At 35.0% G+C, this 22385-nt stretch overlaps 1 protein-coding gene across 1 annotated transcript; it reads left to right on the plus strand.

Moving 5' to 3' along the window:
• The first annotated feature begins 4048 nt into the window (after positions 1-4048).
• Positions 4049-21883, plus strand: LOC116120488 (probable methionine--tRNA ligase). Its single transcript, XM_031406435.1, has 17 exons — positions 4049-4365; positions 4455-4599; positions 10361-10514; positions 10594-10749; positions 12540-12770; positions 12937-13080; positions 13264-13354; positions 13477-13583; positions 13692-13806; positions 14625-14743; positions 14850-14915; positions 15640-15768; positions 15866-16009; positions 16130-16250; positions 17985-18220; positions 18365-18466; positions 21528-21883. The coding sequence occupies exons 1-17, from the start codon at positions 4242-4244 to the stop codon at positions 21756-21758; spliced, it is 2415 nt and encodes an 804-aa protein (XP_031262295.1). The 5' UTR covers positions 4049-4241; the 3' UTR covers positions 21759-21883.
• Positions 21884-22385: the final 502 nt, after the last annotated feature.

Here is a 22385-nt window from a genome sequence, read left to right on the forward strand (position 1 = left end):
GTCAACGCCGCAACACCAAAAAATCATGCTGCAGCGTGGATCGCGAGAAAAAGAAAAATCTTTCCTTTTCCAACTTCGATTTGAACTTGTACTTTCCCAAAGCACCCCTAGCAAAGGAAAAGTATAAATAAGATATTGTAATTTATTTTAGGATTATTCTCTTTGACCTAAATTGAGAGCCACTTTGTAGCAAGAAAGAGAAGGAGATTCTTCCTAGGGTTTTGGATTTTCATGCTTTTAAGGGAATTGAGGTTTGCTTTCTTTATATCAATGTGTAGCTAAATTCTAGTCTGGGGATCCAATGTAGCTTAATTGGAAGGCTTTGTGTTAAACATATGTTATTGTTACCAATTTAATGGAAATCTTGATTCATTCATGTTATTAATTTAATCTTTAATTATCATTATTGTGTGACAACCCTTAGTGTGAATTATTTGGTTGTATGTGTTGAGATTGGTTGAAGAACTCATGTGAATGAATGATTAGTACTCTGTGTATACTAGTACTCTGTGTATACGCCCTAATAGAGTATTAGTAGGTTCATGATTTCTTGAATAATTAGTGTTTGTGCATACGTCCTGACAAATGCTCCTTTATTCTTGATTTCAAGTATTCTTATGTTTAATGAGTTTTTAATTCATAGGCTAGACTATACGTAATCCCAAAAGTGTAACATCCACATTGAGGCACGTAACCTATTTTATGCTGTTCGCCCTTAGTTAAGCTTATATGCTCTTAGTGTTGTCTGTTTGCCCATGGTATTGCTTGTTTTAAGGTGGAGGATTGGCGAAGTTGGGAATTGCAGACTTCGCCGCAGCAAAGAAGAAAGTTCGTCGTGGCGACGTATGCTCTGGAATTTTTTGTCTGGGCGAAGAAAAGCTTCGCCAGGGCAAAGAGCTGGCTGGAATTCTTGAGAAGATTGTAGAGAAAATTTCCTTAAGGGAGAAATGACCATTCTACCCCAATTAGTTGAAAATGTGGGGAGTGAAAAGTAAATAAATTTTATGGAGAATGCAATGGTGATGAGAGCATTTTTGTAATTGACGAAAGGACAAAGATGAAATTTTCAAGAAAGTGTAAGGGCAAAATGGGAAAGTATGAATATTAATATGAGATATTAAGGGTTCAAGCACACAAACCCTACCATTCTTTACACCCGACACGCCACTTTCATTCTCAATTCTCTCAATCTCTTCATCAAATTTCCAAGGAAAATTAGAGGGCTTTTAGTTGGATTTTGGAAGAGATTTATTCCTAAGCATCCCAAGGTAAGAATTCTTGCAAATAGAGGTGTGATGAATTATTAAAGTGTTGAATTCTTATAGTTTCTATGCTTAGGATTTTGGAGAAAGTGGAAGTCTACCAAGGAGAGAGAGATTCTAGTGAAATTATTCAAGTTCAAGGTAAGTAAAGCCAACTCAAGTTATGATTTGAGAAATCAAGTGAGTAAAGAATTTTTTATATTATGTATGTGTTTATGTTTTTTAGAATTGTTGATGAGATTGATGGATGTGGATGAGTAGAATTTAGCCATGAGAAGTGGAAGTTGTTGTGTGGTGATTGATAGAAGTTGGGTTGAATTTAGAAAGAGTTTGAGAAGAATTATGAAGTGTATTTTTCTTGGCCAGGTTTAGTATTGATTTAAGGGAGTTTTACTCCAAATATTGGTGGCTTGAAAAAGAAGTAGAAGTATAGCTAAATTAGAATTTGAGTATGCATGCATTATGTTTGATGAAATGTCCAAGAGAAGTGCATGTATGAGTGTATTTATTTGTGATCTTGATATGAGACTATAGATGATAGAGAAAGACTTATTTTTATGCTACATGACATTCTTGCATTTAGAAAGAATAATAAGCATGAATCATCTACATGCAAACATATGCATATGTATGAGAATTTAGAGACTAAAGAATTTAAAGAATAAAAAAAAAGAAAGAAAAAGCTAAAATGCTTTAAAAGAAGAATAGAACAGGTTGTTGCGATGGGGAACCCGTGAGTGACAAAAAGAAGAATATTCCTACATGCATGCCGCTTTCAGTGAGCGGCCTAAGAATAAGAAGAATAATTTGTACGGCCCGTAAGAGTGCATGTGCATGAGTGCTGTACCCAAAAGAAGTACCTACATGCACGCCACCTTAAATGAGTGGACTAAGAAGAAAAAGAATTCGTACAGTCTGTAAGAGTGTATGTAGATGAGAACTGCACTCACTCACATGGTCAGGGTTCCGAATCCATGCATCAACTAAGTTCGATCGGCAAAGAATAAGAAAGAAGAAGATAGAAAAGAAGAAGAAATAAATAAATAAAGAAATAAAGAAAAGAAACAAGAAAACAGAACAAGAAATAGAAAAGTGGAAAGAAAATGCATCTCTATGCATTTGTGCATTTGCATCACACTTATGCATGATACCATGATTTCTATCATGGGTAGTGAGAAATTTACAAAGAACTAGAAAGAAAGAACAAAGAAAGTGAGAAATAGAGATAAGAACAGAGAAGAGTAATGTAAGGAAAGAAATTTAGAATGTGAGCAACGGAAAGAGAAGGCTAGTATAGCGGATTTACTTACTGAGCAATTAGTGCTCACTCCGTTGATTTCTTGTTTTTGTAGGAAATAAGTGTGAAGCGGTCGGATGGACGTCGAGAAGCGGAGAGAAATGGCACCACTGTCTACTAGTTTTGAGTTTATGTACATGAGACTTTTATTAATGTAAAGTATTTTATATATAAAGTAAAGAAATTTTTGGGCCCATTATCTTTTACTTATATGCTTATGTGTTTTTATCGTATTATATTTCCCAAGTATATTAGCTAGAAAGAGCCATTACAGAAAGCCTTACGGTAATACCTTGATTTAGTAAATGCAAACCCTAGAGAGTGAATTAATAAACAATAGATATATAGTTAACATAGAGTTTGATAGTTATGGTGAAATTGGAGCCCTAGGTTTTGGTCAATTGAATTTTAGATAATTTTAATAGTTATTTAATTTTAGTTTTAATCAGCTGTGCTTTTCAATTGTTTTCCTGAATTGTTTATTATTAATTCTAGTAATTAGATTTAATTGAAGCATAGTTATTAAGACTAGTAAATTGCTTACAAATCTCTAAGGGATCGACCCTTGCTTTTGCACACTAGACTACTATAGCGATTCGTACACTTACGAGGAATTAGAATTTGTTCATCACCGGGTTAATAATGAGGGATATTAGCTTGAGGAAAATAATGAGAACAATTATTTCATAAAAGACTTTATTAAATAATAATAATAAACATGATAATAACACTTGTTTTTCTGCGCTTGTAGATTAATTAAAATGAGCAATATGAACCCATCATCACTGCGATAAATGATCGAACGGGGAAATAAATGAAATGGTGAGAATTTTATTAACTGGTATATAAGTATAAACAATATACTTAAGTCAAGCGATAGATTATACACCATTGAGTAGACTTTGTCCCTAAAGCTTGCGGATAGTTCTTTCCATCAGACTGAGTATGCATATATAAAACATACACATGATGCTAAAATAGAAATGACAAGATACGGGGAAATGCAATAAAAATACCATTTTATGTTTGGAATGAATTAAATAACCATAAAGTTTGAAATTCTTTACTAAATGACCATCACTCAAGCAATATAAGTTTATCGCTTAAGCGATGTAGACTTATATATAAACTTATCTCTTAAGCAATATGTTTAAAATTTAAATTACTTAAACGATAATGCATTTAAAACTTTATGACTATTTAATTCATTCCAAACTTGAAATAACCTTTTAATAATTCGTCGTGCAAAATTTTTCCTCATCCAAATTCCTAATTATCTTACTTAGATGACACTAAAAGTTAACAATGACACTAAAAAATAAAAAAATAAAAATTACAAAGAAAAAAAATTACCATTAGCATGTTAAAACTAACAGAATTAAAAAGTAAATGAAAATGATAATAAAAAGTTAAACATAACAAAATAAAAAGTAACAATAATAAAACCCTTTCTTTTAAGAGGAATTTGTCTTCCGTCTTCATACACTCCTAATACAGCCGCCGCTCCATCCCTCTCCCACCCACCTCTTCTTTCATGGCTGCAAACTAATTTTTCTCCGGTGCCGCTGCTTCTTTGCCATTCCCCGTGACCAAAACCTCAGAAGTTGCCGGAATAAGCAGAATTTGCAGTTTTTCCACTTCTTGCATCATCTAACCTTTGTATAATCACTTGCGCACACAGTATGGGGAGCACTGGAGAGGATCAGACGGTCCCCAAGCTTCCGGTTCCGGGGAAGCGTAACATCCTGATAACCAGCGCCTTGCCTTATGTCAACAACGTTCCTCACCTCGGCAACATCATCGGCTGTACCAATTCTGTTTATATTTCTTTTTATTAAAAAAAAAAATTGTAATTTTTAGTGTTATTTGAGTTGTTCTGATGTTGGTATCTGCAGGCGTGTTGAGTGCCGATGTGTTTGCTAGGTATTGTCGTCTTAGAGGGTACAATGCTATTTACGTGTGCGGGACTGATGAATATGGTACTGCCACTGAGACTAAGGCCATGGAAGAGAATTGCTCTCCTAAAGAAATTTGTGACAAGTAAGTTTTCTTTTTCCAGTATAATTATGGGATATATGGTTTAAACTGGTTTACAATTTTTGTTTTATGTACCTGTAAATTTCATTTTCTTGCTATCAAGATTATTTGTGTACTACTAAAAGGGCTAGGTTTACTTCAAACAATGTTGATATTTACAATTTTTGTACTTCTATAATTTTCCTATTTGACGTGATGAATGATGTGATAATCAGAAATCAGTGCCTGTTAATGGTACACTCTATGTGCCTTAATTCACATTTGGGTCCACATTTAGTGCTTATGTAATTATAATTGATGAATGAATGGCCGAGCAGCTAAAGTACCTAAAGTAGTGATAAATCCCATTAGTAAAATAGGTCCTAAGGAAAGTCCATCTATTTCCAATCTCCACTATAAATAAATAAAATTGATCCTAGCTGGATTTGTGGATCATCAAACTGGAAATGATAACAGAACGCAAGGTCTATATGCTGTGGGAACTATCAATGCTAATTTTTTCTTTACTGCTGTAGTTTTTCCCTCACACATTGGCAAGGACGTGCACTGTAGCCATTGCTGCTTATGAGTACATGTTGTTGAAGTGTATAATTCTATATTAGGATATTAGGATTGTAATCAATTTATATTAGGATATTAGGATTGTAATCAATTTATATTAGGATATTAGGATTGTAATGAATATATATTTAGAACAAAATCTGTAAAATAGGAAGTTAGATTATTCATTTTCTAGATTAGATTATTTGTTTCCTAGATTAGTTCTTTATTTTCCTATATATTGATGCATTATTTTTTCTCAATACACAAGTAATAAAACACACTATTAGTTCTCTCTGATTTTCACATGGTATCAGAGCTAGGTTGTAAGAAATTTAAATTTTTTTTTTTCCGGCGACGATTAGGCGTCTCTCTCCAGTGGTCAGAACCTCCATTCGACCATACACGTCTCATCGTCTCCATCTCGCCGGCAGAACGTCAAAAGATCGACGTCATCGGCCGCTGCACACGCCTGCACACACGGTGTTTCTTTCCGGCATATCCAACTCCGATCTCCTTTTCCGACAAGTGTCAGTTCTCATTGCTGGCACTAGCTTGCTCAAAAGACGACGGCGAGCAAAACCCACTAAGGTTCTATTGCCTTCGACGTCAAACTCCGACAGCTTCACCAGATTCCGCCACTGTCCTCTCCAGATCTTTTCTTGATTTTTTTTTTTGGACAGCCTGTTGTGTCTCCAATCTGTTTGTTTGATCCATGTTACCTCTGGTTCTGGTTTCCGATCAGATTTGCTAGTTATCATGGTTACTTCCAACTCAAGCTCCATTTCTAGTGATTTTTCCTTCTTGTCTCTCCTACTAATCACCACTGATAAGTAGATTGGGAGTGTGAATTATTCTTCTTGGGTTGCCTCTGTGGAGTTATGGTGTACGGGTCAAGGCTGGAGGATCACTTGACCACAAAGGCTGCTGACATCACATCAAATAAGTCTTCTTAGATCAAAACTGATGCTTTATTGTGTAGTCTATTATGGCAGTCAATTGACAATAATCTGCATCCCGTTTACAAACATACCACACATGTTGTGAGATATGGAGTCAATCTAAACCATTATATGCCAATGATATTCAATGCTTGTATTCCGTTATATCCAATCTCATTCATCTAAAACAACAGGATATGAGTATGTCAGATTTTCTTGGTAAGATGGCCTCCCTCAAGGCAGAGTACAATCTTCTCTTACCATCTGGTAAATCTACTGCAGAAGATCTAGCACAACGAGACAAATTCTTCATGGTTCTAACCCTTGCTGCTATTAGTCCTGATCTCACTCCTGTACGAGATTAGATTTTAGCTATCGCTACTGTGTCATCTCTTGATGAAATATTTGCTATGTTACTTCAGGTTTCATCCCTAAGTACTGTCCCCAGTTCTATCGTTGTTGACTCTTCTACTCTGGCTTCTTAGTCTCAAACTACTTATAATGGAGAGCAGGGAGATCGTGGTCGAAGCAGACGACCCAAGTGTAGTTACTGTCATTGTTGGGGGCATACCAGGGAAAAATGTTACAAATTACATGGTCGCCTTACTTGGACCGCTAATGTTGCTCAGGTTGACCTTCGTTCTGACTCTTTTGAAGGACACACTCAGCCATCATTAACTCTCACTGGGGTTGATTATGAAGAATACCTCTAGTTTCAGGCAAATAAGCAGTCTTTTTCATCTATTGCCTCTATCACTCAATCGAGTAATTCAGTTGCATGCCTTACTTAGTCTTCTTCTTTTGGACCTTGGGTTCTTGACTTGGGTGCCTCTGATCACATTTCTAATAACCCTCAATTACTTTCTCATTTAACTAATGTTGCATCTTTACCATACGTTACTTTAGCCAATGGCTCCAAAGCTGTTGTTAAAGCCGTAGGTCATGCCAAACCACTTCTATCCTTAGAATTAGACTCTGCTCTCTATATTCTCAATTGTCCATTTAATCTTGTGCCTGTCAATAAACTTATCTGCTCTTTAAATTGTTCTATATCTTTTGATATTGACCCTGTTGTTATACAGGATCGAGGCACGAGACGGATGATTGGCACAAGACATGAGTCACAGGGCCTTTATCATCTCCATCTACCATTTATAGCATGCACTGTCTCTGAATCACAAACACTCCTTCATAATCGTTTGGGTCATCCTAGTTTAGTAAAGCTTAAAAAGATGCATCCTGGTCTATCTAATTTATCGTCTTTAAATTGTGAGTCATGTCAGCTTGGAAAACATTCTCGTAACACCTTTCCAAAGCGTGTCAATAAACGGGTTGCGTCCTCTTTTGAGTTAGTTCATTCAGATGTGTGGGGACCTTGTCGTGTGTCATCTGTTTTAGGTTTTCAATACTTTGTTACCTTTATTGATGATTACTCACGCTGCACTTGGTTATTCCTAATGAAAACTCGTTCCTAGTTATTTTCCATCTTTGAATCTTTTTGTGCAGAAATTAAGACTCAATTTAATTCTGTTATTTGAGTATTATGCAGTGATAATGCTCGCGATTATTTTTCTTATCCCTTTACTAAATTCATGTCTTCTCAGGGAATCCTTCATCAGTTCTCTTGTGCTTATACCCCACAACAAAATGGGGTTGCTGAGCGTAAAAACAGACATTTCATTGAAACTGCTTGTACCCTATTTTTACATAATAAAGTCCTTTTCCCTTTTTGGGTGGATGCTATTTTGACCGCTTGTTTCTTAATAAATCGGATGCCCTTTTCTGTCCTCAAAGACAAGGTACCTCATTCCATTTTATTTCCTAATCAATCGTTGTATTCTATCCCTCGTGTCTCTGGGTGCACATACTTTGTCCATGTTTTCCCTCCTGGTCAGGACAAACTGGCAGCCAAATCTATTAAGTGTATTTTCTTAGGGTATTCACGTCTTCAGAAAGGATATAAGTGTTATTCTTTATCAACACATCGATATTCTCTCTGCTGATGTTACGTTTTTTGAGTCGTCTCCATTCTTTTCTCCTTCTACCTTAGATTGTGAGTCAATAACCACGGTCCTTCCCATACCGTACATTACCAATCTTCCTGAGTCTGTCATAGCCCCACGATCTTCTACTATCGAGTCTCCCATTACAAACCATAGTCTTGTTCCATTTACAGGTACAAGTCTTGATCCTGTTAGTGTCCTTGAGGCTCCTGTCAATGGCAGTCCTGCTCCTGATTCCTCCAATGCCACGGTCCTCTCTCCTGATGATCAGTTTCCCATTGCTATTCGTAAAGGTATGCGGTCTACTCGCAACCCTCGTTCAATCTATAATTTAATTTATCATCGTTTATCTTCATCATATTATGCATTTGTGTCCACACTTTCTTCTGTTTTTGTCCCTTCAAATGGTCATGAGGCACTCTCTAATCTCGAATGGTGTCAGGCAATGGTTGATGAGATGACTGCTTTGCATCATAATCACACATGGGAGTTAGTTCCATTACCTCCAAGACATTCGACTGTTGGGTTTCACTGGATTTACACGGTCAAAGTTGGTCTTGATGGTCAGGTTTATCGCTTAAAGGCCCGATTAGTTGCCAAGGGCTACACTCAGATATATGGGATGGATTATTTTGATAGTTTTTCCCCGATTGCTAAGATGTCTTTTGTCTGCTTATTTTTAGCAATGGTTGTTGTTCAACATTGGCTTTCGTATCAATTGGATATTAAGAATGTCTTTCTTCATGGTGAACTTCAGGAAAATATTTATATGGAGCAACCTCCTGGGTTTGTTGCTCAGGGGGAGTCTGCCTTGGTATGCAAACTTCTTCGTTTTCTGTATGGTTTGAAACAGTCTCTCGTGCTTGGTTTGGACAATTTAGTATTATTATTCAAGAGTTTGGTATGATTCGATGCGAGTTTGATCATTCTGTCTTTTATAGAGGTACATCATCAGGGCAATGTATCTATCTGGTTGTTTATGTTGATGATATTGTCATTACAGGAAGTGATCAAGATGGTATTGAACAATTGAAAAAACATTTATTAAGACACTTTCAGACCACAGATTTAGGACTTCTTAAATACTTCCTTGGTATATAAGTTGCTTAGTCCAAATTTGATATGGTTATCTCTCAGAGAAAGTATGCACTAGATATTCTTGAAGAGACAGGAATGTCAGATTGCAGACCAATAGACTCTCCTATGGATCCTAATTTAAAACTCTCACTAGGATAGGGGGAGTCGCTGGTTGATCTTAGAAGATACCGAAGACTGGTTGGTAAACTTAATTATCTCACTATCACACGACCTAATATTTCCTTTTCTGTTATTGTTGTAAGTCAGTTTCTACAGTCTCCATGTGATAGTCATTGAGATGCAGTTGTTCGGATTTTAAGGTAGATAAAAGGTGCACCAAGCGAAGGCTTGTTATATGAGAACAGGGGTAATTCTCATATTGTTGGATATTCTGATGCTGATTGGGCAGGGTCTCCATCTAATAGATGTTCTACTTCAGGTTTTTGTGTGCTTATTGGAGGAAACCTAGTGCCTTGGCAAAATAAGAAGCAAGCTGTTGTTGCCCGATCAAGCGCAGAAGCTGAATATCGTGCGATGACCTTAGCTACTGGTGAGCTCATTTGGTTAAAGCAATTGATCCAAGAGTTGAAATTTGTAGAAGTGTCACAAATGAAGTTACTCTGTGATAATCAAGCTGCTCTCCATATTGCCTCTAATCCAATATTTCATAAGAGGACTAAGCACATAGAAATTGATTGTTATTTTATTCGGGAAAAAGTTCTATTTGGTTGTATTACCACTAGTCATGTCAGTTTCAACGACCAATTAGCAAACATCCTCACTAAATCTCTCAGGGGTCCGTGCATTGATCTTATCTTTAGCAAGCTTGGTGTATATGACTTATATGCTCCAGCTTAAGGGGGAGTGTTGAAGTGTATAATTCTATATTAGGATATTAAGATTGTAATCAATTTATATTAAGATATTAGGATTGTAATCAATTTATATTAGGATATTAAGATTGTAATCAATATATATTAAGAACAAAATCTGCAAAATAGGAAGTTAGATTATTCATTTCCTAGATTAGATTATTTGTTTCCTAGATTAGTTCTTTATTTTCCTATATATTGATGTATTATTTTTTTATCAATACACAAGTAATAAAACACACTATTAGTTCTCTCTGATTTTCACACGTGATGATAAATTCCTGTTTGCAAGACTTTCTGTCGTGTGTAATTGTGAATCGTGGCTTTATAGGTATCATGCAATTCATAAGGAAGTCTATAAATGGTTCAACATCAGTTTTGATGATTTTGGACGTACATCAACTCCACAGCAGACTGAAGTGTGCCAAGAAATTTTCAAGAAACTGTTGGAGAACAACTGGCTTGTTGAGAACACAATGCAACAGGTACTCTTTTTAACTTGCATTTATATTTTCCATGATTTACTTAGACTCTTTTTTGACTTGAATTCCTTTGGCCATTTAGCCTTATTGTGATACATGCAAAAGGTTCTTAGCTGACAGACTAGTGGAGGGTACCTGTCCAACCGAAGGCTGTAATTACGAGTCTGCTCGGGGAGATCAATGTGAAAATTGTGGAAAGCTTTTGAATGCAACAGACTTGAAAGATCCTAAATGCAAGGTAATCATGGATTCTTCTCTATCAATGTATCATATTTATGTCTTATCACCCAACATGACAAATTTTAAGTCATTTTACAATGAAATTGTTTTTATGCTGGCTAGAGATATTTTGGTAGTAAGACATGTAGTGTAACCCAATACGTGTTAAGAGGCTTTAAGAGATCTCCATTATGGATTTTTTTAATTAATATTTCTAACCCTCTATCTACAACACTTGAGTTCGTGCAAAATTCTATTGTGCAAGTCTGTGGTAATTGTTAAATAAAAAATGAATGTTGCCATCTGATAGGAGTGGGCCTAAACCTTGGGTCAAGGGCCTAGGTGGTTGGGTAGAACTCACCTTGGAAAACCAGCTTGCCAAGGGACGGTGTCCAACTCCTTATAAACCACTTAACCCTTCCATTCCTTTCCAATGTAACCTTGGGCCCAAGGTCAGCCTACCATGTAGGCGCTGTCACGTGGGTGTAGGATCATGCTCCGTTACCAATTGATAGGAATAGGCCTAAACCTTGGGTCAAGGTAGGGATGGGCACGGGCCGGGTCGGGTGGGGCCAGGTCCCCTGTCTCCAGCCCTGACCTGAAAGCTTAAGGGGATTCCCCGATCCCGGCCCGTAGCCCGTTCGGGGAATTTGGGGAATCCTCGAATAAAGTCCATTCCCCAAATGGGGAATTCGGGGTTTTGTGTCTTCTTGTGTCCTTATTACCATTTTCTCCAAATTATAATATACCATTAAAAAAGAAATTAAATCTATAATAATTTATTGATCTATTATAATCAATTGAAACACCAAATGATATATTACACATATATAACATATATATTATGTATTAATATATGATTATAAATAATAACATATTATGTATAATGTATAACATGTATATGTTATATACATTATACTTATATACCATATATAATGTATAATGTACAATGTATAATATATAATGTCAAATGTATACCATATATAGTGTATAATGTTTAATGTATATTGTATAATACATATAGATTTTATATATTACAAATATTTATAATGATTTATTACATTTAATTTAGTTTTATTTATTACCTATTTGTATATGATTTCATAAAATACTTACACAATTATAATCTGTTATTGTATAATATATGAATGATTTTCAAATATTAAAATTAATGTAGGTATATATAATATATATAATTGACTTTTTAATATATATATATATACAGGCCGGGCTAGGCCGGGGACAAAACGGGGCCAGGCTGGGGCATGACCTATCCCGGCCCCGGCCTGTCCCCGAATTTCGGGACTAATTTTGGGCCTGATTCCAGCCCAAATCCCGAATGATTCGGGAAAACTCCGTCCTGTTCGGGGCGGGGCAGGTCCCGCGGGGCCGGATTTTATGCCCATCCCTAGGTTAAGGGCCTAGGTGGTTGGGTAGATCTCACCTTGGAAAACCGGCTTGTCAAGGGAGGGTGTCCATCTCCTTATAAACCACTTAACCCCTCCATTCATTTCCAATGTGGGATCCTAACACCATCTAAGTTGTAGTTACCTGAAAAAGTGAAATTGTGTGTTGAAGTTTTGGACTGAAATTGGGTCTGTATTTTGTTGCTTTTTCTCGTTGAGTTCCTATTTATTTTCGTTTTCATTTTTTTTTAACAAACCGAATATTATTTTTGCTGAACATTACATGACAAAAAAGCCACAAGGAAGAATGTTAAAGCATATGCTTTTAATATATAAAAGACCTGGAAATGTGGTGTGTTGTCCAATCGTATGTTCTTGGCATCTAACCTTGTTATAAAAACAGGTCTGTAGGAACACTCCACATATTCGTGATACAAACCACTTGTTTCTTGATCTTCCTGCGCTAAAGGATAAATTGGAAGAGTATATCAACAATATGTCAGTGGCTGGATCTTGGAGTCAAAATGCTATTCAAGCAACATATGCATGGCTTAAAGAAGGGCTGAAAGTAAGATGCATTACCAGGGATCTTAAGTGGGGGGTTCCAGTTCCTCATGAGAGATTTAAGGAAAAGGTAAGATAAGATAATCATTAGGTATCACACATGGTTATTTTGCAATACTGCTTGATTGTGATTTTGTTTATAGTTCTTTTTATTTGGATTATGTGCATACCTTTTGGCTGCAAGAGCTCTAGGAGATTGATTATTTATGTTACTAATTTCTGTCTTGCAATGATAGGTTTTCTATGTTTGGTTTGATGCACCTATTGGGTATGTCTCAATCACTTCATGCTACACCCCTGAGTGGGAGAAGTGGTGGAAGAATCCTGAAAATGTAGAGCTGTTTCAATTTATGGGAAAGGATAATGTGCCATTTCACACAGTAAGTGTTTTTTCTTCAAATTTCTTTTAAATCTTGCTAGAAGTAGATAAGATGCTCATGGTTCAAGTTTGTAGTTATTTCTTTTAACTGATGAAGTTATATTAAATAATGATGGAGATCGTATCTTATTTGTGATGTGTAGCTTAAGTTTTTAATTATTGGCATACTATGTTAATATTTCAGGTGATGTTTCCTTCTACGCTTCTTGGGACTGGTGAAAACTGGACTTTGATGAAGACTATCAGTGTCACTGAATACTTAAATTATGAAGCTGGTTAGTTAACCATCTGATTTGGGTTACCCAATTTTAAATGGCTGTTGATTTGATGAACGAAAAATGCTTTTCCAAATCATGTTTTTCTTTTTTTATTTGTCTTAGAATTGTTGTCTCTGTAGGCAAATTTTCCAAGAGCAAAGGTGTAGGAGTTTTTGGTAATGATGCAAAGGACACAAACATTCCTGTAGAAGTATGGAGATATTACTTGCTAACTAATAGGCCTGAGGTATCTGTTGTTACAATATCGTTTATGATTCTTTCATTTATTGATGTTATTACTTTCTGACCTTAGTGTATGAATTATTGCTAACTATAGCAATTTTTTGTGGGTTAGGTATCTGACACATTATTTACGTGGGCTGACTTGCAAGCGAAATTGAACAGTGAGTTGCTAAATAATTTGGGCAACTTCATCAATCGAGTTTTGAGTTTCGTTGCTAAACCTACAGGTTAGTAAGCTATTCAACATTTAAGCCTTTTATTATGAAATATTTGCGGCTGGGTTAGCTACTTAATTTGATTTTGACCTTCTTCCAAAACTATTTAATCGTAGAAGTATTTTATTTTATTATTGTTTGTGAAACTGTTTGGAAGTCAAAGTCATGCCACACTGCTCCCTTTATGTTTATTTTATTTTTCTCAAATTGTTAAATGTACTTATTAGTTATCTGTCAGTCACTTCAATGAAGATGGTCACATTTATTTTGGAATGATCTTGGTGCAGAGTTTTATAATTTATTATTTTTCTTGATTTGTTTTGACAATGTAATGTAGGCAATGATAAGTCAAATTTTTTTTTTATAGTTAAAGTCCTATTAATTTTCAATTTTATTTATGAATTTTTTTTAGTTTAATATTTTTATTATTATTTAGGATTCATGTTTTGTTTTGTTTGGTAGTCTAAAAAGGTTTAGGATTTGTTAGCTATGAGGAGGCTTGTTATTTCATGACTTAGGCAAAAGTTCAAAAATAATTTATTAAAAAATTTCCTTTTGGAATTATTCTGTTGAGGATTCTACATTCTTCTGATGGATTCAACAGTTATTTTAGCTCGTAGGAATGAATCACCACTAAAACATTATCTACCCAACCGTTGCATCACAATATCCGTTTATTTGGAAAACTTGGATGTCTACTTTATGGAGTTAAGAATGGTTTAAATGTTTGATATATTACTATAAGATATGTGTTGAACTGGACTATGGATTTTATCCACGAGTTTCCTTGTCATTTTAAACAAGAATATAAATTTGTTTCATGTTTGAAGGTCAAGGATATGGTTCTGTTGTTCCTGATGCTAATGGTGCCAAGTCGCATCTGTTGACAAAGACATTGGCTGAAAAAGTTGGTAAACATGTGGAGCAATATATAGAAGCCATGGAGAAGGTGACTGATAGTTTACTACATAGGTGTTGTAGTTACTACAACTCTTCTGTCCAATTGTTCTTGCATTTGTTTAAGTGCTTGTTTGCTTGTTTGCCTGTTTATGTAGGTTAAACTAAAGCAAGGGCTAAAAACTGCAATGAGCATTTCAAGTGAGGGGAATGCATATCTTCAAGTAAGTCTGCACAGGTTCATGATTGTCTTCGTAAAGCGTTAGATCCTAGTTAGATGGGTTCTTTTTGTTGTAGTGGATACGTGATCCACTGTTTGTGTGTTTGGTTTAACAATGATAAATAGCTTTACATTTCTTATAAAAAAAAAAAGAACAAGAAAGCCTGGAAGACTTTGAATTTCTGATTTTAGGCTTGTTCACGTGTGCGTGTGTGTGTGTGTGTGATAGACCTCCTATCAATAAGGTCTACAAGTTAAAAGGGCGAAAAAGGGCACGAAGGGGCAGAGAGGGGTAAAGGAGAGTTTGTTATGAGAATTGTAAAAAGAGAGTTTGTTATGGGAATCTCCATGTGGATGAGTGGTTGTTAGGGTAGGGATAATTAGTAGGGTATTTAGTATATATATGAGTATTAGTCTGGGGTGAGGGGTAAGTAATTTTTTAAGGGATTATCAATGGAGGCTCCTAGCTCCTTGAACTGCTGGGGATTATATGGTTACTGAGTCTGCTGTTTATTCGGATTTGCACCTCTTTTCTTGCTTAATACAATTTTTTATTACCATTAGGATTGCTTGTTATCTTGTTTGTCTGTTCTTTTGTGTGTTGTGCTTGGGATTTGGTTCTGTTTATCAGGTACTTCTATCAGTGTGCTTGCTATCATAAATCTCTGTTGGGTGCTTATTGAAATAGTATAGTGACACTAATGCCTTCTGTAAATGATGCCATTTAGGAAAGCCAATTCTGGAAGCTTTACAAGGAAGACCAACCTTCTTGTTCTATTGTTATGAGAACTTCAGTGGGTCTAGTACATCTTCTAGCATGTTTGTTAGAACCATTTATGCCGTCCTTTACGGTTGAGGTAATATAGTTGACTTTCAGATCTACATGCATATATGTTCAATTTTACTACTGATTCCTTATACAAAGACTTTTTCTCTTTTTGATTGCACTTGAAGGTATTTAAGCAGCTTAATTTGCAACCTGAAAAGCAAGTTTCCCTTTGTGATGAAAAGGGGGAAATTGATAGGGCAAGAAGACCTTGGGAAATAATCCCTGCTGGTCATAAAATTGGGACGCCAGCACCATTATTCAAAGAATTGGTATTTCTTATTATGCCAAATTTCTTTAATTGGTTCTTTTTCTCTCTGGTGATAAGTTTGGTTTGCTCATCTTTCTTCCTTTTGATTCGTACTCAATTAGTCAAATTAACTGATGTCCAGAAAGACGAAGAAGTGGAAGAATTTCGGAAGAAGTTTGCTGGAAGTCAAGCTGATAGGATTATTAGGGAAGAAGCGGAAGCTGCTAAAATTGCTGCACAACTGAAGAAAACAAAAGTTTCAGGTTACATTAAAGTTTATTTATTAAATATTTCATACTACTTGTTTTATTTTTTGCTAATTCATTTATTTTTTTATTGGATGAATCTAGTGCCATAATCATGGTACGTAAGTATCAATGCCTTTCTTCTTGTTACTTATGATTACCATCCTGACATGAGATCATACCTATTCTTGTTTTTACAAGTTTTGAGTTCAATATCACAAGGTTAACACTTCCACATTACAAGTAATGAGTATTGCAATTATAACATTTTGCTGGAATCAGTACCTTCAAGTGATTAAAGTTTCTTGATTTCTTATTGGATACCTACTGGTGAAGTTACCATGGGCTGATACTGTTGAAGTGCGGGCAGGATATGTTGATTTGTATAAGGTGTATATCTTTCTGGAGTTGAGGAATTTTTTTTTTTTTTTTTTTTTTGTCTGGATCTTGACCAAGCACACTTAACGCAAACTTTTTATTTTGGAAAGTTTTCTTGAATTAAGTTCTCAGTTCTCCTGATAATTGGATATCTTTGTCTGTAAAAGAAGAATTTTTTTTTCGAGTATAGAGCTAACACATGTATGTCAAATGCTTCTTCAAGCTTGCTGTTGTTTTATGAACAAAATTTCAATCTGTTGTAACAGCTCATAAAAAAAATCAAAGAAAAATGATATTGCCTAAGAAGACAATTCTTTTAATTTCAACTCTTGAAGCACTAGCATAAGCTTATTTAATAGGTTAAGGTCAAAGTGTGTAGTTCTTTTACCATAAAACTTATGTCTACAACCATTTGCATTTATTTAATATGTTATATGGTAGGATGGAAATAAGAGGATGATAGGATGGAAGAAGGTAGGGAAGGGGATGGAGATCCATCTTTTGTGTACTTGTTTGTTAGAAGAGAACAGAGGAGAAGGATAGGGAACAGTCAGATGAATCCAAGAGGTTAAGGTCAAAGTGCTTAGTGTTTTTTTTTTCTTCTCAACTTTGGACAACAAGAATTAAGATGAATTATAAGAGATGCTATTGCTTCAGAATCCTTTCCTGTCAATTCTTTCAACCAAGGAAGTGTGCTCTGCCCCTTGTCTTTTCATTTGTCTGATTTTCTTGATTTTACATCCTTCTTCTGAACAAGTGTGTGAGGAACACATATTAATCACGTTATGATGTGTCTTGGTGTTCTTTAATCATCATACTTGCTATGCAGAATTTTTTGAAACTGAAAATGAGCTAACAATAGGGGGATTAGCTTGTCATAAATAAGAAATTGCAGCTCATTTATACCTAATTTATGGAATTTTTCCAATCCCCTTACAAGTCAAGGACATTCATTCACTTGAGAGTGAAAGAGTAGGGGAAAGAGAGGGGAATTGGAAACATGTGCCAGCCTTGTTTGGTTTCTCCGAACCTTTCTTGAAAGAGTAAAAGAGTCTAAGTTTATAAGAGAGAATATTAGAATCCTTGCCATTTGATTTCTTATGCTTATTTTTCTCAATCTGCTCATTAGGAGAAACAAAGTAAATTAAGATATCTTATCCAAAATTAGGTAATATAAATTAAAATGTCTAAAAAAGGAATTGGTTGTGAAAAAGAGCACTCTATTGGCAAAATTGCATCACATATCAGTCACTATCACATAATAACAAGATTGATAAAAGTACTAATTTGTCCCATTTTCGTTATTGAAAATGTAACATCTTTTACTGGTTAATGTTAACTTTTTCTATCTGTCCTTTACATTGTTTGTTACAGATGGAAGTGGAAAGAAACAACGGCCAACAAAATCTGCATCTGAAGCCAAACCTAAGACTACTGTTGAACCAGAAATTTCCATTGCAAGGCTTGATATACGTGTTGGCAAAATTACAAAAGTTCAGAAGCATCCTGATGCTGATTCTTTGTACGTTGAAGAAATTGATGTGGGTGAAGGACAGCCTCGGACTGTAGTTAGTGGCCTTGTCAAGTATATACCTCTTGAAGAAATGCAGGTTTTGTCCTATGCTCTTGCTGATCATAGTTATACACACTTTCTTATACATATTTGTTCTTTTTTTTTTTTTCCCTTGGAATGCCTCTTGTTGATGTTCATGAAAGTGGACAATACTTTATTTGCTGTAATGATTCTTGAGCAGGAGAGAATGGTCTGTGTTCTTTGCAATTTAAAACCAGCAGCCATGCGAGGAATTAAATCACATGCAATGATCCTCTGTGCTTCCAGCAGTGATCACACCAAGGTAAGCAGAGACGCGAATATTGGCATCATTCCTGCCCATAATATTTTTCTTGTATGCACTGCATTAAATGACAGAAAATCATTATAGAGATGAACTGCATGCTTTAATTTAGGCTCCTGCATTTGATGCAAAATTACTTTTTCTTTTTTCCTTGCAAAAAGGGATTGCACTTGTGATTCTGTTTGACATATTTGGATCTTAATTAACAATGGTCTGTACTAATTGCTTTTTCTTAAAATTTAGAACATGTTTACATGCATATATAGATTAATAACCTCTTGTTTGTGCACAAATTAGGGATAAGATGATGATGCTACGATAAAAGCACTTTAAATGGCTTGATTGCATTTAGATAAATATTATCTAAAGATGCATTAAGCATATGTAATATCAACTGTTGACAGTACGTTATTCTAATGGTTCTTTGGACAAATTTTAACAATTTTTTAACCATTAGATTAAGAGTTTTCTATAGTTGATAGTACAATATGTTGTGTATAATTAATTCACTTTGAGGATTGACGTATCTTAGGTATAGTATTAACTGTTATAGTCTGATAGATCTAGTGATCCACATTGTTTTAAGAAGGATTAGCTACAAAATTTCTAATATGAATTTTCTATTTGTATATTAGATGACGTGGTTAAGTAGATTTTAGAGAAAAATATCTGATTAACATAATTAGGACTATACATCTTCCTCAAACCCCCTCCCCCCTCCCTCCTTCAGCCATCTCATTTCACGGTATGCAGAAATGGAGAAGGTTTTGTTTTCCAATTTTTGAAAACTTTTTAGTTCAAGTACTTGCTTTTCTCTTACAATTAACCTTTCACTGCCACTACAAGTAAAAGTCATTCAACAACCAAAATTGGAACACAAAGATGTGTGTACCATGTCTGTTTATTTATTTATTTTTGATAAGGCAAAAAAAAAAAAAAAATTAAAAATTAAAAAAAAATAAAATGAACTTAGAATACTTATTTGAACTAGAAGTGCACAAAAAGACGGGGGAAAATACAGTGTCTTCACTGCAAGAGCCCTCTAAAACAATGCTAACTGGTTAAAAAAAAACTAAGCCACCAACAGTTGAACACTTTTTCTAAAGTGATTTCAAATCCTCATGCTTACCTTCGTCAAAAGTTCTTTTATTTCTCTCTATATTATGCTTGTACCTGGCATGTAAAGAAAAAAAGTATCCTTCTCAAATTCTTTATTTGACATATCAGCCAGGTCTCTCCTCACCTAACTTTCTAAACAAACGTACCTTTGAGACCTCTCCATCCTACTCCAACCATCCACCACCAAAGTGAATAAGAGGGAAGACAAAAGGATCCTCAATCTCAATTTACTGGAAGCCTAAAAAATCCTCTCAATCTTCCATTTGTAAAGATTGAAACATTAGTAGAAATTAACCTTAATCTATTCTCCATCTCTAACCAAAACCTTTTGACTCCCAAACAGAGCATAGAAAACCCCATTCCAAATGATCATTGACTTTCTCAAAATCAATTAGTAACCATGCCCTCCTCTGTAACTCCACACTCTACCTCATTAGCCACCAAAACAACATCAAGAAGTTGTCCATATTTATTGATAGCAGACCAGTTTCTACTAATTATCTCCTGCAGCTCCTCTTTCAATCTGAGAAACAAGACTTTAGCTATCACCTTTAAAAGGCTTGTATCTAGACTGATGGGTCTAAAGTCATCAACGATAAATGAATCCTTTTTATTTATCACACCACTCTTGTGAAATTCTTGGAGAACTTTGAAGATCTTCCTTCATAGTATCCCAACAAGCATGATAAAACCCCATAGAAAAGCCATCTGGACCTTGAGTTTTCTCATTTCGTGCTAAAACTTTGTGTTTCTTGATTGCTTAAATCCCAAGAGGTCTTTCTAACCAGACCATCTTACTTTAAAATATTAGATACCACTTTTATGAAATTCTTGGAGAATTTAGAGTCTTCCTTCACAATATCCCAACAAGCATGATAAAAATCCCTAGAGAAGCAATCTGGTCCCCTAGATTTCTCATTTTTTGCATTCAAAAACTTCTTTTCTGATTTCTTCAATCACAAGAGGTATTTCTAACCACACCATCTTATTTTTGCAGTTTGGATTCCAATCCAAACCTTGTAATCCAGGTCTAGAAACATTCTCTCTCTATACCGATTCTGGAAAAAAGCTAAACAGTTCCCCTTTCAATTTTGACGATGTGTCCATCTCCCACCTCTAATCTACTAATAAGCTTTCTTGCAACTCACCATACTAGGCAACAATGTAGAAACATTGTCACCTAGCTTAGCCCAAAAAACCTTTGTATGCATTATTGCAGTTGTTGAATTTTAACTACTCTTGCAATCTTATTGAAACTGGTTGACCATTAACACATTTGTTTTGTCAAATTGTATTTTTCATATGGTTTTACTTCTTAGATTTTTAAGAGAAAATCAATTGTTTGAGAGGAGAGATTGTTTAAGAAAATAAGAAAACTCAAAGCCTGTGGCAGTTACGCATATATATTGAATGGGATAAGATGGTCAAAGTAGAAAGTGGTTTTGAGGAGAGAAAATGCAAATTCTAAGAAAATAGTCCGTGGTTCTTATGTACATTGAATTGCCTTTTAAAATCTGCTTGTCTAAGCCTTTGATTGATCTCTAATCTAACGGGTAAAATTGGTGTTAAGATGATTTTGATCAGTCCTTTATGTATGAGGGTTAGGTTCAATAGTCTATTTGATTTAAAACAAGTTTTGCACTCATTATTAATCATTACGTTATAATATATATATTAATATTAATAGCCAAGATTAAAGTTGACACGGAAGTCTCGTCTTACAACAGCTAACAAACTTGTCTTTTGTCATACTAATAAATGTTATAAATTCTCTTTCCTTCCTTCTCCAATACTCAAGTGTCTTCACAATTCTGTTTAAAACAAAATCTGTTATCTTTTTTGCACTTTTTACCAGAGTCTCTCCTCAAACTATTCCTTTGTCATTTAAGTCTTTTCACCACTAAAGTAGATGCAGATTTGATTGTAGCTGGTTCACTTTCAGGTTGAATTGGTTGAGCCACCAAAGTCAGCAAAAATTGGAGAGAGAGTTACATTCCCTGGGTTTGAGGGCGAGCCTGATGATGTCTTAAACCCTAAGAAAAAGGTCTGGGAGACGGTGCAAGTTGATCTGCACACAGATGCACAACTGGTGGCCCACTATAAAGATATTCCGTTCACTACATCAGCTGGTGTTTGCACTGTTTCATCCATCCAAAGCGGGTCAATTAGGTAGAGAGATAAGTTTGAATCAAACAGCAACAACTTTCTTGCCATGTTTTTGACTTCTTATTACTATTTTATTTAATGTAATATTCGCCATTGTTAACAATCTGCTCTAAATTGACTACTTGAGCTGAAATGATAAGAAACTTTTGAGGAAAATTAGCTCAATTTGTTTGATAATAAGTGTAAGGCTCTAGTCGATCAAAGAATAAGATGAAGAAGCGAAAATTTTGAGTCTTGCTTTGATACCATGTTAGCACACAAAGAGTAGAGTATTTTGGGAAAGAAAGCTTAGCTCGTGTATTACTTCACTATCAGTCTTAAGTCTTGTACAGTGGTTAAAGACCTTTTAACAAAAATAACAGTATAGCTGTTTACTAACTTACTAGCAATATACAACTAGCTAACTACATTTAGTATTTAGCTCAACCAATCCGATGTTAAAAAACTTACAGTACATCTCATTATTTCTCCAATAATCACCATTCAAATGATGTGTTGATTGAGTAAGTGATTTATGATATGTATCTCTTGAGATATACATCATAAATTGAGTGAAAACTACGTATACATAAAGGTCAACTATGAAATCTAGATAAAATTTTACAATTTTTAAGAGAGCTAGAACTATTAAACT

Source organism: Pistacia vera, unplaced genomic scaffold (assembly GCF_008641045.1).
Source record: "Pistacia vera cultivar Batoury unplaced genomic scaffold, PisVer_v2 Contig938, whole genome shotgun sequence".
Taxonomy (NCBI): Eukaryota; Viridiplantae; Streptophyta; class Magnoliopsida; order Sapindales; family Anacardiaceae; genus Pistacia; species Pistacia vera.

What these genes read in the sequence shown, in the direction of transcription:
- LOC116120488 (XM_031406435.1), top strand. Translation starts at nt 4,242, where the DNA reads ATGGGGAGCACTGGAGAGGATCAGACGGTCCCCAAGCTTCCGGTTCCG. An exon ending in TTGAGAACACAATGCAACAG is followed by an intron (nt 10,515 to 10,593) that starts GTACTCTTTTTA and finishes TTGGCCATTTAG; the next exon opens with CCTTATTGTGATACATGCAA. An exon ending in ATACTTAAATTATGAAGCTG is followed by an intron (nt 13,355 to 13,476) that starts GTTAGTTAACCA and finishes TTGTCTCTGTAG; the next exon opens with GCAAATTTTCCAAGAGCAAA.